Here is a 15,101-nt window from a genome sequence, read left to right on the forward strand (position 1 = left end):
CTTACTGCCTTGGACACTGTATGCCTACAAAGAGCTCTATCAGTATGCTCCTTCACTGCAGAGGATCCTACAACACAAATACTCAGTAAGATATGAGAAGCCTGACTCTGCTGCTCAATTACATTACTATATCTTGCATTTATGAGGACTAGTGCTTGATACAATTTTGCATGCATGCGTGTGTGTGTGTGTGTGTGTGTGTTTGTGTGTGTGTGTGTGTGTTTGAGAGACAGAAACAGAGACAGAAAGACACTAAGGCACACAGAATGAAGTATATAGGTGTATGCCAACTAATGACAATTATATTAGGGCTGTTTAGCACTGTGGAATTATATTATAGAATAATGAAATCTGTTGTAAACTAAATCTATGTTCTCAGGCCATTATCATGCTCTAGAATAAAGTATCTCTTAGTGATTTTGAGGTGAAAGTTGTATTTTTCGTCCTCACTAGTTGGTCCAATATACGTGGTTATTTATGATCCTTAGAGCTCCTTGGTGTGAACTCATTTCATTATCATTTCACTGATAAGCCACTGAAGATCAAGATGGTAGGACTCACCCAGGTACACAGTCCACAGAATTGTCTATGAATGGAGTTTCCTTTTGTGAATCAGGACTTCTCATTGACTTTTCTTGCCTTGTTTTTGTTTGTTTGTGTGTGCGGGTGTGCTTACTTGTTTTATTTTCAATCTCTTTTCTTTCTGTTGTTGAGTTTTAACAAAGAAGATGTTCTTGGCAAGTTCTATAGAGAACATTTCATGATTCACGGAATAGTGTCATGACTTCCAAACTCCCTCTACTCATTGTCTTGAAAATAATTAAGCTAATTCCTGTTATTTGTCAAGGAAGTATCCATCTCCCATGAAGAAGTCCTACACCTTTTTGTACACTCAGGTGTCCCTATCCAAAACTACATTTCATCTCATACCACCAGTCATCCAGTTTCAGCATGCGTGGAAAGCATTGCCCTTACCAGTGATATTGCAGTACACCTGAAGTGGTCCCAGTGGTCCACTGCCATCAGAGTCGACATAGAAGAACCCAGCTGTGTTCCCTTGGTGTCTGTACACCTCACAGGATTGCTCATAGATGGCTGGAAAGACACAAAGACAAACTCGACTTGATTAATAATATCCCTCGGCAGGAGTCAGTAGCTCATACTTAAAACCCTCTTCTCATGCTTCTTCCCTTCCCTGCCTATAAAGCCTCAAGAGAATTTACAGCTCAGTGTTCTAATCTGTTATATACCTGTACAACATTTCAGTTGCTGTGAAAAATATCCCGAGAAAAAAACAATTTAAGTAAGAAAGGCCTTATTTTAGCTCACAGTTCCTGGTAACAGTCCATCATTGTGGGGAAATCACAATGGCAAGAACTTGAGAGGTCTACTCACATCACATCCATAGCCAAGGGCACTAAAAAACAAATGCAGATTTGCCCACTGGCTGCTTGATTTCTCCACTCAAATAACTCAGAAACGACGCTGTTTGGGTGTTATGTTAACTGATACAAGCTAGGGTCATTTTTGAAGAAGAGAAAATGTCCCCACCAGACTGGAGTGTAGCAAAACGTATAGGGCATTTTCGTCATTATTGGTTGATGTGGAAGGGTCCCGCTCACTGGCAGAAATGCCACCTCTCAGAAAACTGCTCTGTGTGACATTAGAAAGCAGGCTGATAAAGACATGAGACCAAGCCAATAGGCAATACTTCTCCACAGCCTCACTTTAGTTCCTACCACCAGGTTCCTTGAGTTCCAGCTGTGACTTCCCTTCATGATGAACTTTAAGCTGAAATAAAACCCGTCTTTACATGGTAGCTCAGTATCCAAGTGTGTTTCTTAGTAAGGGGAACAGGGAATATTTCTGACAGGAACTCAATGGTGGGCTCTTTGACCTCCCCACCCTCCAAGGGAGGAGCAGCCCTGCTAGGCCACAGAGGAGGACTTTGCAGCCAGTTCTGAAGATACCTGATAAAACAGGGTCAGATGAAAGGGGAGGAGGTCCTCCCCTATCAGTGGACTTGGAAAGGGGCAGGGAGGAGATGAGGAGGGAGGGTGGGATTGGGAAGGAATGAGGGAGCGGGATACAGCTGGGATACAAAGTTAATAAAATGTAACTTTAAAAAAAACCCTGTTTTTAAGTTATTTATCACAGTAATAAGAACTTAACTGTCTAGAATGATGACACCCTGACACCTGGAGTGGACTGAGTCTTCCCATGCCATTTAACATAAGACAATTCCCTACACTGATGCCCTCGGGTCAAACAAATATCAACAATCTCTCATTGAAACTCTCTTCTCAGATGATTCTAGCTTGTGCCGAGTTGACAGGTAAAGCTAACTATCATGTGCTCTTTTATAATCATAATTCATTCATTCATACTTCTAAGCTCATCTCAGAAGTACATCTAACCTTAAATTTCTCCTCTTATCTCTCCCTGGTCATTTTTGGCTTGTATTCTGCATTAGATTTGCATGTCTCCACGGTGTACTAAGATAGAATCATCAGCACACTGGTTTATTTTCTAAGTGCTAAAAAACCTCTAAGAACCATGGATGTGTGCTGTGTGACACTGCATCACAGCATGTAGAAGATCTCTAAATGGTACTAGGGTTCAACACATATGTGGCTAGTAAATTTAAAGTGGATATATGGTGTTACACCATTTAGCAATAAAATATGAGAACATTGCTTTGGGGGAGGTGTGTGTGTGTGTGTGTGTGTGTGTGTGTGTGTGTGTGTGTGTTCGTGCATTTGTGTGCTTGTGTGTGAGGAGGCCAATAGTCGGTGTCAGTGGTTGTTTCTTACTAGTCACAATGTTGTTTGCCTTGCCTACGAGGCAAGGCTGGCTGGCCAATGAGCTTTAAGGATCTGCCTGTCGACACCTACTCAGCATGAGGATTAAAAGTGTGCAAAACATACCTGATTTTTCCAAGTTCTGGTGACCATGTTCAGGTCTTCATGCTTGCAAAGCAAGCAGTTTACCAACTGAGATATACTCCAGAGCAAAAACCCTCTCTTGCATTTATATATCCCAACCTTAGGAAAGAAGCTTGTGTAATATTAGATCCAGGTTCAATAAACCTCCACCTACCTATTGCTTACTAATTTTCAGGTGTATTTCAGCCAGCATGGTTATCAGCAAAGGACAAAGCCATGGTCAAGACCATCAGACTGTGTCCCCATGCTTACAGCCCATAGCAGGCACAGAGGTCTTTGTATGTCCACACATCAGCAGGAAGAGGTCACAGGTGTCACATAATTTTGAGTTTTAATAGAAATGTAGACTTGATAAATATTAATCTTATTAAACCTACACTAATAGATTTAGAATAATGCAAAGGAGATGGCTTAGAAGGCACATTAACAGATTTAAGCATATAAATTTATATTTGATAATTCACATAGTTTCCTATAGTTTGGAGCAGTATGTGTGCATTGAATTATGCGCCTAACCATGCTTAAAACACTTCAGTGACTCCAAACATTGTTCAAGATAGAGTGCAAGCTTGTTGCCTTAGCTGACTTCTGCCCCTGTGACTAATGCTCCACTCCAGGAATATGAAGCTACTGTTCATCATGATCAAGTGTGAGGGATGCTTCACATAATTCACTACCAGTCAAGTTCTAAAGAGTGAGAGGGGTGGAATTTTTGTACTTTCGAGTAAATTTAAGGTTATTCTTGTATTCATGAAACTCCAGTATTCAGCCAAACTTTTTGAAGCAGAAGTACATAAGAGTGTTGTGGTATGTATGCTACACACTGAACACAACAAGCTTCATATATTCTTCCTAAAACCCTATCTCCATTAGTAAAATGCTTGCCTGAAAGAACATCTTCAAAATCCATGTACTGCATTTTGGTATGTGTCACACATAGTCAAATAGTATATGTGTGGCTGTCACCAAACGTGTACACTCATAGAAGAACAAACACGTGAAAGAAGTTGCTTCTGTTGTTTTCTCATGAACATGAAAGGGAAATGACAACAGAAAGCATGTAGGCATTTTCTCAACTGCTGAAAAAACTGAATCAGTGTTATTTCTCACTGAGTTATGGCATTTGCTGCCAAGCCTGATGACATGTTTTCTGTCCCTAGGACCTTCATGGTGGAAGAAGAGATAAAACTACTTATGTTCTCCCGCCCCCATTTATTCTGTTACAAATACATAATCACACAAATGTGTCTTGTACACATACTCACACTAAATATAATTTGCAAATATTTCACTAAGAACATGAACCATTGAAATGAACTGGGTAAATGTTTACAGTGGGGCTACTACTTAGTACCTGTTTTACTTTGGGAAAATGACTTTACTCTTGCTGGTCACCCCTAAGGTAATTTCCATGATGGACACTTGCATTCAGATGCTCATGATTTTGTTAGTTAATTTTCTCAGTACTGTGACAAAATACCTAGTCAAACAATTAAACAAACAAACAAACAAAAACAAAACAACAACAACAACAACAACAAAAAACCCGACTGTCTGGCACACAGTTCAAGTGGATACAGGCCATGATGAAGTAGACAAGGGAGATGGCATACACTAAAAGGCTGTGGCTATCATCTTTGCAGCTCCTGGATTGCTTCCTCCTAAAGAGAGGTCCAGATGGAAAAGTCCTACTTGGAAGGACTTGGGAACCTCTACTCATGACCAAGACAGTGACCATAGCTTCACAGTAGTTGAAGAAGGGCTGATGACCTACTCTTGTGTTTTCAGACAGAGTTATGTTTTTCATAAAACTTATATCTTCAGCTCCAGTTGCAAAACTGGATACCTTCTACAGTTTCTATGTTTAGGATAATTTTGCAATGTGCATTTATTGTCCCTTAGATTGTCCCCTATGTGTGTGGGAGAGGGACATGCAGAATGTATGTTTTTACACTTTCACACAGTTGTGTTCCATGCCTTAGTTAGGGTTCCTATTCTTGTGCAAAGACACTTAGACCAAAAGCAACTTTGGGAGCAAAAGGTCTATGTCATCTTGTGCTTGTTGGTAGTCCGTCATTCAGAGAATTAAGGACAGGAGCTCAAGGCAGGAACCTGGAATGATGCCAAGGCCATAAAGGAGTACGAATTACTAGCTTCATTTTCATGTCTTGTTCTGGCTGCTTTATTATAGCATTCAGTACAACCTGCCATCCATAGCAGCACCCACAATTGACTGCCCACTTCAATCATTATTCAAGAAAATGCCCTACACGTTTGCCTATAGGCTAATATTATAGCGTATTATCAACTGAGGTTTCATCCTCAAATGTGACACAGGTTGTGTCAAGCAGGCAACATCCTAGACAGCAGAGTTTTGGCCACGTATGAATATGGAGGTCAGAGGACAACCTCAGATGTCTAGTCTCATTTTCCACCTTGTTTTATCTGGGTCTTTTGTTTTTTAATGGCATTTGCCATAGGCTAGATGGCCTGTGAATGTAGGAGGACTTTCTGGCTTTCATGTATGTCCTAGGGATGTGAATTCAGGCCTCCATGGTAAAAGCGCTTTTACCCATTGTACAATATCTCCCCAGGGCCTGCTGTTTCTATATTAGGATTCACCTCTGCAGATCTGCTACTTTGTCACTCTCGCTTTCATCTATGCACCCTAAGTCCTTCAACATTTTCTTGCTTTCATTTCCTTTGTTTTTGTTTTTGTTTTTTTGTTGTTGTTTGTTTGTTTGTTTTTTTCAATGCAGTTTATTCAGGAACCTTGAACAATCTTCTGACCCTGGGGAAAGCCAGCCCACAGCTTAAATAGCCTCTGGGTAGCCAACCCCAGCGTGCCACGTGGGCAATGCAGATAGGTCCACATACATGGAAGCAAGCCAGATCCTCAGCCTTAGCCAAATATAGAGTTGTTTGTGACAGAGAGCACTCACCATCGGGAAGGTGGAAGGCAGAAACAAGCTCCATCTTTAAGACGTGGCATTACGCAGCTCTCTACAGTTCCCCCTTTTTGTTTTAGACGCATCAGGCAAGAGTAGAGGTCTGATCTCTGATATTAGAAATAAATTGTTTTTTTTTCCTTTGTTTTACAGTCCTGTTCTTTTTTTAATTATTATGATTGTTGTTTGTTTTGGTGAGTGTGTGTTTATTTTCATATTTAATTCTTGTTTGCAATTATGATTTTAAATAATTGTTGAATCTTAATTGAGAAGTGTCAGCATAGGTCAAGCATACCTTACTTTTTCCAGCATTCCCTTTTCTGCGTAAGTTTAATTTAGCATGCCTCAAAGATGTCTTTATGCCACTGGTTAGCCTCATTTTATCAGAGGCCAGAGATGCCAGTTCTTTAGAGGGGGTATTTAGTGTAGTAACGGAAGCCCGTTAGAAGAAAAAAGTAGATCTCTATAAGTTTGAGGTCAGCATGTTTTACATAGTGAATGCCAGGCCAGTCAATGCAATATAGTAATAACCTGTTTAAAAAAAAATGGAGAATAAACCATCTGGCCTCTATGGAACTTTACACTGACGTTGGGCCAGGTCAATCACTTGGCCTTGGGACTGGGTTTACCTTAAGATGTACTAAAGCTATAGAAGGAATAAGTACCCCTGTACTGATATACATCACATAATTCCAGGTTCCAGTGCAATCCCTGTGAGCTGAGACACCATGAGGTTCAGTTGGATTTGGCTCCTTTTCTGAGTCCTTTAGTAGGGTTGCTTAGAGGCTGGGGAAGCGATGGAGAGGAAGGTAACACTGGATCCAGGCATAAAGTGGGTACCAAGATCAAATTACAAATGAATCACAGACATAGATATTAAAAAGTGAAATGCATGAATATTCTTGAGGAAAAAAAAAAAGATTCATTTTCCTCCTGAAGTAGAAGTAGCAAAAATACTAGCAATTATCCAAATTCAGAAATAGTATAATAGAATGGCTAAACACACAATAAAATAAATGAAAAAGAAGAAAATAGGTAGAAAATTGATGATAAATATATAATAAGATGTCAAATAGGAAACAAACATTAATACCACAAAAAATTAATAATATAAAGTCTTAAATTGCGTAGAGGACACAGAGGCAGGACATGTCCTATAGGAGAATCACAACACATTCTTCTCTGGGGAAACTGAATACCTAAAAGAAAATCAGAAGCAAGTTCTTGGTAGTGCTTGGGAGATGGCTATAAGCAGAGTGCTTACAATATAGGCATGAGGACCTGAACTTAGTTGTTAGAACCCATATACAAAGCTGTGTGTGCCAGTTTGTGTCTCTACTCCAAGCTGAATTAGAGAACCCCAGTTTCAGTGAGAGACCCTACCTCAAAGTGACTGCTTAAGATATCCCGTATTGAAGTCCATATACACATGTGATTGCCTATACAAGCACAACCATGAACAGACACATATAATACAATATTATTGGAAGTTTGGGGGTAATCTCTTGTGGTCACCAGAGAAATCAAGTTCTCCTCTTTCTTAGCCTCCTTAATAGAATAATTCAAGAATGGATATAATTGGAAGTTGGAGGAGAATTTTATCAGAATTTAAAAGGAAATCCCCAAGGCAGGTAAAGGTGAAAATCTCAGAAGCTGCCCAGAGGAGGAGAATGAAGAAGATAAGGAGAAAAGTACATTCTGTTTGAGTTAAGCAGACTTGGAGGTTAGTCACATAGTGGCAGGTGGCCACATGGTGAGAAGAAGAGCTTCAGAAAGAGAGCGAGAAAGTGTGGGTACCAGTGAAAGCGTGCTCAGGCTCTGGCAACACCAGCAGAGAAAGACAGAAGAGAACAAAAATGAAGAGTTTCTTAGTCAGAACACAAAAATTTCCCACAGACCTAGAACAGCCTTGTGTCTGCTCACAGGAACTGCACTAGAGAGTAGGGTTTCTAGAACGGAGAACAACCTACTAAAATCTGTATACCTAAAGAAACTAATCAAGAGGGAGGGCCCTGACTAAAATGCTCAATCCCCATCCTGAAAGGAAAAGAGGATGAACATCAGAAGAAGAAGAAAAAAAGGAAACAAGCTAGGAACCTGCCACAGAGGGCCTCTGAAAGGCTCTGCCCTGCAGATTATCAAAGCAGATGCTGAGACTTACGGCCAACGTTGGGCAGAGTGCATGGAATCTTATGAAAGAAGTGGGAAATTGTAAGATCTGGAGAAGACAGGAACTCCACAAGGAGAGCAACAGAACCAGAAAATTTGAACCCAGGGGTCTTCCCAGAGACTCATACTCCAACCAAATACCATGCATGGAGATAACCTGGAACCCCTGCACAGATGTAGCCCATGGCAGTTTAGTGTCCAAGTGGGCTACATAGTAATTGGAAGAGGGACTGCCTCTGACATAATCTGATTGGACTGCTCTTTGATCACCTCCCCCTGATGGGGGAGTAGCCTTACCAGGCCACAGAAGATGACAATGCAACCACTCCTGATGAGATCTGATAGACTAATATCAGAAGGAAGGAGAGGAGGACCTCCCCTACCAGTGGATTTGGGGAGGGTCATGCATGAAAAAGGGGGAGGGATGGTAGGATTAGAAGGGGAGGAGGGAAGGTTTTATGGGGGATACAAAGTGAATAGAGTGTAATTAATTAAAAAAAAGAAATAATTCTTCCTTTTATATCTTTAGCATACCTCAAGAACCTGTTTTCTGAGGCTTAGTCCCATGGCCAGGTGATCAGCCAGTCTGACTCTATTAACTCTTAACAGAAGAAACAAAAGTATATCTACAGCAAGAAAGAGATTCCATTTGTCTGCACACAAAAAGTTTTGGAGGTAACAAGGTTCGTGTCTATTAAAAACAGCAACCAATAAACTCAGCATTGCTGATGAAGGATTACAACCGAGTTCCTGCACAGCGCTGTGCTCTTCATTGAAAAGGACAATGGCAGACACATCAAGGCTCTTCAGAATACATTTTTGCACAAAAAGAGCAGATGTGTAGTGTGACCAGAAATAGCAGAAGGTCCGTGTTTTCATATCTGAGGGAAATAGTCTGAGGACAGTTCTGGCAGATAATTTAGTGCCTGAGGTACAATTTGAAACGTCCTTGTGATGTTCTCTCTCATTAGAGATAATGATAGCATTCCGATGGCAAAATAGTTTTATTTAGACATCACCCTTTCCAGTACCAAGGTCGGAGCTATAGTTTGGCAGCTTCACTATTAATATTCCTACTGTAAATCTATAGGGACAAATATGAAGCTCAGTATGTGTGTGCACAAGCTTGCAAGCGTGCACATGTGTGCACATTCACGTGTGCAGGTAGTGGCCGGAGATTGACATCAGATGTTATCTTCCATCAATGCCCTTACTTCCCACCCCAATTTTAAATTTCATATGCACATATGATGTAGTACATCTGAGGTCAGAAGAAATCCTGGTGGGGTTGGTTCTCTCTTTCCACCTCCTGAGTCCAGGGTATTGAACCCTGGTTTTCAGACTTGTTGGCAAGCATTTTAACCTTCTGACCATCTTGCCAGCCTAGACACCTTGGTTTTTGAGACTGAATATGAGGCTCATCCATTTGGCTAGACTGGCTGGCCAGTGAGCCCCAAAGACCCACTTGTCTCTGCCTCCCAAACCCTGAGATTACAAGTGTACCCAGCTATGCTTAACTCTTGGTTTTGGGTGTTGGGAATCAGAACTGAATTTCTCATGTTAATGTGGAAAGCTTTTACCCAAGTAACTGTGTCTTTTGCTTTTTGGTACATATTTTTAAGGCCTTAAAATGTCTCAGTTTTCGTTATGTCTATTATTGTCTTTATATTCCTCTACACATTTACGCATATATGTGAATAACAATAATTAATTTTAAAAGAGGGTATGGATTTGACAGAGAGTAAAAAAGCTATATGGCAAGGCTTCAAGGGAGAAAAGGGACAAGATCAATGATGTAATTATAATCTCAAATAAATACAAGAAATAATTTTAAAACTGGGCCAATCCAATGTCTCTCCTTCCTTGTGGTGTCCAAGGTTATAGAATATTTGCTACATGACTGCAATCATTTACAGATCTACATGCACTGCCTGTAGACATAAATAAGATCAAATGAATTTCCGTAACCCTTAGAAGCATTTATTTAGCCGCCATTTATTTTATTTAAATTTATCAAGTGCAGTAGATTTTTGAGAATCTGACTTGGCTTTGATTCAACAATGGAAAAGATGGTGTTAAAACTAAAGAGAATCACAAATATCAGGCAAAGGGCTATATAGATTACACAGAAGTAACCAGAGCTTTTGGTGTCCGAGGCCACCAGCAGAGCTCAAAAGATATTTCAATATGTCAGGTTGTGATATTAGTCCACAAAGAAGGAGTCAGAAGGTGCGTTGGGCTCCTGGGCTATAGATCATCTTAGCCCTGATGCTGATGATATGTTCTTCACAAGGTATGATGAAGACATCATGCCAGCCAGGTGACTTCTGACAAACTGGAAAGTATCAAGACTGATATCTATTTCTAGCTTCACCTATACCTTATCTACATTTCATGTTTCCTTTGACACCAGCTATTAAAGGCAGTTTGTAGCAACAGTCACTAAATACAAATGGAGAGCCTTATGTGAGAAATGCCTGTTTCACAGCAGGTCATCCTGGCATTCTATGATTCAGTAAGTCACTCTATGAAACACACAGTAAGGGATCTCAATAATGTGCTATGGCTATGAATATGCAAACATAGGGAATAAAAACTCTTTTTAGTAGTCTGCATCTAAATGAAGGCCAGCCTATTGGCAGCATGAAAGCAAATGCAGGTTGTGTTGATGATGGGCTAGCATGACTGTCAGTGGGCAAGGCTTTAATTACAGTATTCTCCTGACTATATTAACTGGCAGCTCTCAAGCTTGCCACAGTCACAAGAGATTCAATTTGGCACTGGAGGGAGGGCTCAGCCACTGAGAGCACATGCTGCTCTGCAGAGGCTCTGGGTTTGGTTCACAGCACACACAATACATAGCTTGCCATGACCCATAACTCCGAGGTGACAGAATCTGGCACACTCTTCTGGACCCCAACGATGCCCATGCACACATGGTGCTCATACAGACAAGTAGGTGTGCTCACATGTACACACTCACATAAAAATAAGTAAAACCTCTTTAAAATTAAAAGAGTCTGAGTTTACCTTTCCACAAGTCAGAGAAACGCTATTTTTAAATGAACAAAAAATTGCAGAATCACAGTGATGAGAGAGGGGAAGCACTCAGAGGCTTGCTTGTAAAAATATTCCTTTGAAAGCATAAGAAATCCAGTTTGATTCCTATAATTTTCATTAAACAAACAAAAAAGCAAGCAGAAAAGCTGGGCTTGCAATCCTAGGAGGCAAATCCCTGGACCTCTGGGATCAACCTATTTGGTGTGTTCCAGGACAGCAAGGGATCCTGATTAAAAATAAAATAACAGTAAATGTTATTTGTCGAGACATATCTTAAGTAAGAGAATCTGAGCTTATCCACTGTCCTCTATATACATATGTATGTATTTGTACCCATACACAAAAGAACACACGTGTGTGTTCATGTCTATCAGTGCTATAGAGCACTGATAAATGGTGGTAGACATCAGATTTCTGATTTTCTATCCCAGGTGATGAAAATCTTGGACCAGCATCGCCTACTCTAAACAAGTCCCAGCTGTTGCCAGATGCTTTCCCTATCTTTATTTTTTCATCCTTTTGTCATCTTAACATTTATGTTTCTATAGACCTAACTTTACAGAGAAGCAGCCATAAGAAACTTTACCCATCAAGAGCACTTTCCTACTCTCCCTGATGACATACCCATGTCTGGCTAGCCATTTTGCCATGTCATTCATTTCTATAAATGACCTTGGGAGACTGACAGCTCTGAGTTCAACATCATGATGGCTGAAAAAGATGTGGCCATCTCAGAAACTGACATAGCCATGAAGGGAAACAGAATATGTCACCCTAAAATAAGCCCTTTTAATTATGTTTTGGGCTGGTGGTATTTAAGGAAAAACAAATAAACCAAACAAAATAAATAAACAACAACAACAGATTCAAGGGATTAGGAGATAGCTCAATCAGTAAAATGTTTGTCCTACAAGCATGAGTAGCTGAGCCCCATGCCTTAATCCCACAGAATTGCTAGGGTTAGTGGCATTTACGTGGAATTTTGGAACTGGAGAAGGAGAAATAAGAAAATGCCTGGGCATCCTTGGTTAGCCAGCCTAACTGGATCACTGAGCTCTTACCTGAAGAATCAAGGTGAACAACACTTGAAGAATGACAGCCCAGATTATTCTCTGACTTCATCATGAACTCATTACACATGCATGTGCACACACATGAAAGATCATACATAATAATTTTAAATGTATCACATTTAAAAAGAGACAAGAAAACACACACACACACACACACACAGACACACACACACACACCATCTCCCAGCCTCTGATAATCAGAGGTCAGGGCATTCATTTGGAAAGCAGAAATATACCACCCACATCTCCAACTAAAGAACAAAACTCACCCTCCCAAGACATCTTCAATCTGCTCAGACATGACTTCCAAGAAACTCATTTTAGAAAAGAGAACATTAATAACATCATCTTCTTTCCAAATATTTGCTTCCTGTAAGTCTACAGAAATAGGCCCTTGACTCTCCCCCCACATAATGATTTTCTCTTGTTGGAGTTGCTTCACAGCCAGAGTTCTGAGTCACTGCTGCCCTGCCTTGTACTGTTTTTTGTTTGTTTGTTTGTTTGTTTGTTTTTGCCATGTTATATTGAGAGCACGTGTTACCACAGCAGTTTGCTTTGCTTAACCTACTTATTTACATTTGTTGTTCGGTCTATACATGACAAGGACTCAGGGGTATTTGGAAAGCATGCTTACTCCTCAATGTTAGGAACATGTAAGAGGCCCCTGAGAGGAGGATGAAGAAATTCAGCAAGGTCAACTCTGGCTCTTAAAAAAAAAAAAAAAAAAAAAAAAAAAAAGGCCAAAAATCCAGGTGTGGTGGTGCATGGTTGTAATCCCAGTGTGAGAAGGCAGAAGGAGGAAGACCTCTGGGACCTGCTGGCTGACAGCCCAGCCAAGTGATGTACTCCAGGTCACCGTGTGAGAACCTGTCTTTAAAAAAACTAAGTGGACAGCCCCTAAACAAACAAACAAACAAAACAACAACAACACTAGTTTGACCTAACCCTAACCCTATATACCCTCTCCATACCCTCTCACACTTTCATGCTTACACACCTTTACACATATGTTCATCCTCTTACGTGCAAACACAAATCTTTCTAAAAGACATCTGACTGGATAAGTCACAGCTACTTAGGAGTCTGAGGAAGAATTGCTTGAGCCTGGGAAACAGAAACAGAAAAGATGTTATAGAACCCCTGGACAGATGTAGCCCATGGCATCTTAGTGTCCAAGTTGGTTCCATAGTAATGGGAGGAGGGACTGCCTCTGACATAATCTGATTGGACTGCTCTTTGATCACCTCCCCCTGAAGAAGGAACAGCCTTACCAGGCCACAGAAGATGACAATGCAGTCACTCCTGATGAGATCTGATAGACTAAGATCAGAAGGAAGGAGAGGAGGACCTCCCCTATCAGTGGACTTGGGGAGGGGCATGAGTGAAGAAGGGGGAGGGAGGGTGGGGTTGGGAGAGGAGGAGGGAGGGGCTTATGGGGGGATACAAAGTGAATAAAGTGTAATTAATAATAATAATAATAAAAGAAATATACAAAAGGAGGACTGAGCATGATGCAGGGGTATTTTTAAACACACTCTATAGCTCATTGAGGACTTCTTAATTGCACGTCTCACATCTTTTAAATCATAAATCAGACATCAAGGGGAGTGATAAAAATGACATACTCCTTTTTCCTAAGTTAATGCAAAATCATGGTAACAAGGAAGCCTTATGTGTAGCTATCATCGTCATCTAAATATTCATTTCAAGATTACACAGGTACGGATGGAAATGTGGCTCGGTTGGTACAGTATGTGGCTCTCATGTGTACAACCATGCAGTCCATTCCCAGAATTGCTTCAACGAGGCATTCTGTTTCATGCCTATAACCCTAGCACTGTGAGAAAGAAGCAGAGGACCAGAGGTTCCACACCATAGTTAGCTATATAGTAAATTTGATTCCAGCCTGGGGGCTACAGGAGACCCTGTCTCAAAAAGTAAAATAAAGTTCACAAAAAGTTTCTGTATAAATTCAGGCCATGAGGGATGAAGAACTAAGGAGTAGGCTGTCCAGAATTAGGAGAGAACAATGGAGAATAATGTGATCCTCCATGGATCACACCTTTAACCCAGGTCATTTGAGCTAGGAAAACCCACCTGTAATCTTGATTATACCTTTTATATAAGGACATAAAAGAACAAAGCTTTTTATTTTTGTCTGCTTGTTGTCTCTTGCCTAACTAGCAAGTCCAGTCCACTATTCCAATGGCATTAAACCTACTATTTTGGGATTGCAAAATCAATTGAAGAGTACTTGAGACACCCAGCCTCTACCATATGCAACTACCATATTCTTTTACTTTCCATTCACAGACAGCATATATAATCACATGCACACACATGAATACATATATATCATATGTATATATGTATATATGCATATGCATATTATATATCTACATATGGTATAAATATATTAATTCTGTAAGTTGAGTTACTCTAAAGAACCTGACTTAATACATACCTTAAAGGCTAAAAATATGCAAGAAGAAAAATATATCATAGTCAAATTTCATTGGAGATGAAGAATCACAAAATTCAACAAAACTGGTTTATTTAAATTACTATACATTGAAGTAAGAATACCATGGCTCTTTCCTAGTAGCTGTCATAATTCTTATGTGGGACAGCTTTGGAGAAAACATAGGAACTTTTCTATTGAGCAGAGCACTGGGAGCCTATTGCTCTCACAGGTACTCTGCATGTATGCTGACTCCCCCATTTTTGGGGTAGAAATGGGGCTCAGATCTTTATCTAGACAAGAAGAAAGCCTTACACTTGATGTAGGATTTCCTTGGTGCCCAAAAATCTTCACCTTCTTTGGGTTTTCAGACTGTGAATTTATTTTCTTTTGTGTCACAAACTAAACATATTTCCCTATTGTGATGTGGCTCCAAAGTACTGAG

The 15,101-nt window shown here is 40.3% G+C and overlaps 1 protein-coding gene across 2 annotated transcripts in view; it reads right to left on the reverse strand.

Moving 5' to 3' along the window:
- The window catches only part of LOC110560660 (contactin associated protein family member 5), a 755,447-nt gene that overhangs the window by 286,424 nt on the left and 453,922 nt on the right, over window positions 1-15,101 (reverse strand). For both annotated transcript variants that reach the window (XM_060371591.1, XM_060371592.1), the window contains exon 12: window positions 976-1,095. In XM_060371591.1, coding sequence (XP_060227574.1) covers window positions 976-1,095 — 120 coding nt within the window. The remainder of the gene's footprint in view (window positions 1-975; window positions 1,096-15,101) is intronic.

The sequence above is a fragment of the Meriones unguiculatus genome, chromosome 18, assembly GCF_030254825.1.
Source record: "Meriones unguiculatus strain TT.TT164.6M chromosome 18, Bangor_MerUng_6.1, whole genome shotgun sequence".
Classification (NCBI taxonomy): domain Eukaryota; kingdom Metazoa; phylum Chordata; class Mammalia; order Rodentia; family Muridae; genus Meriones; species Meriones unguiculatus.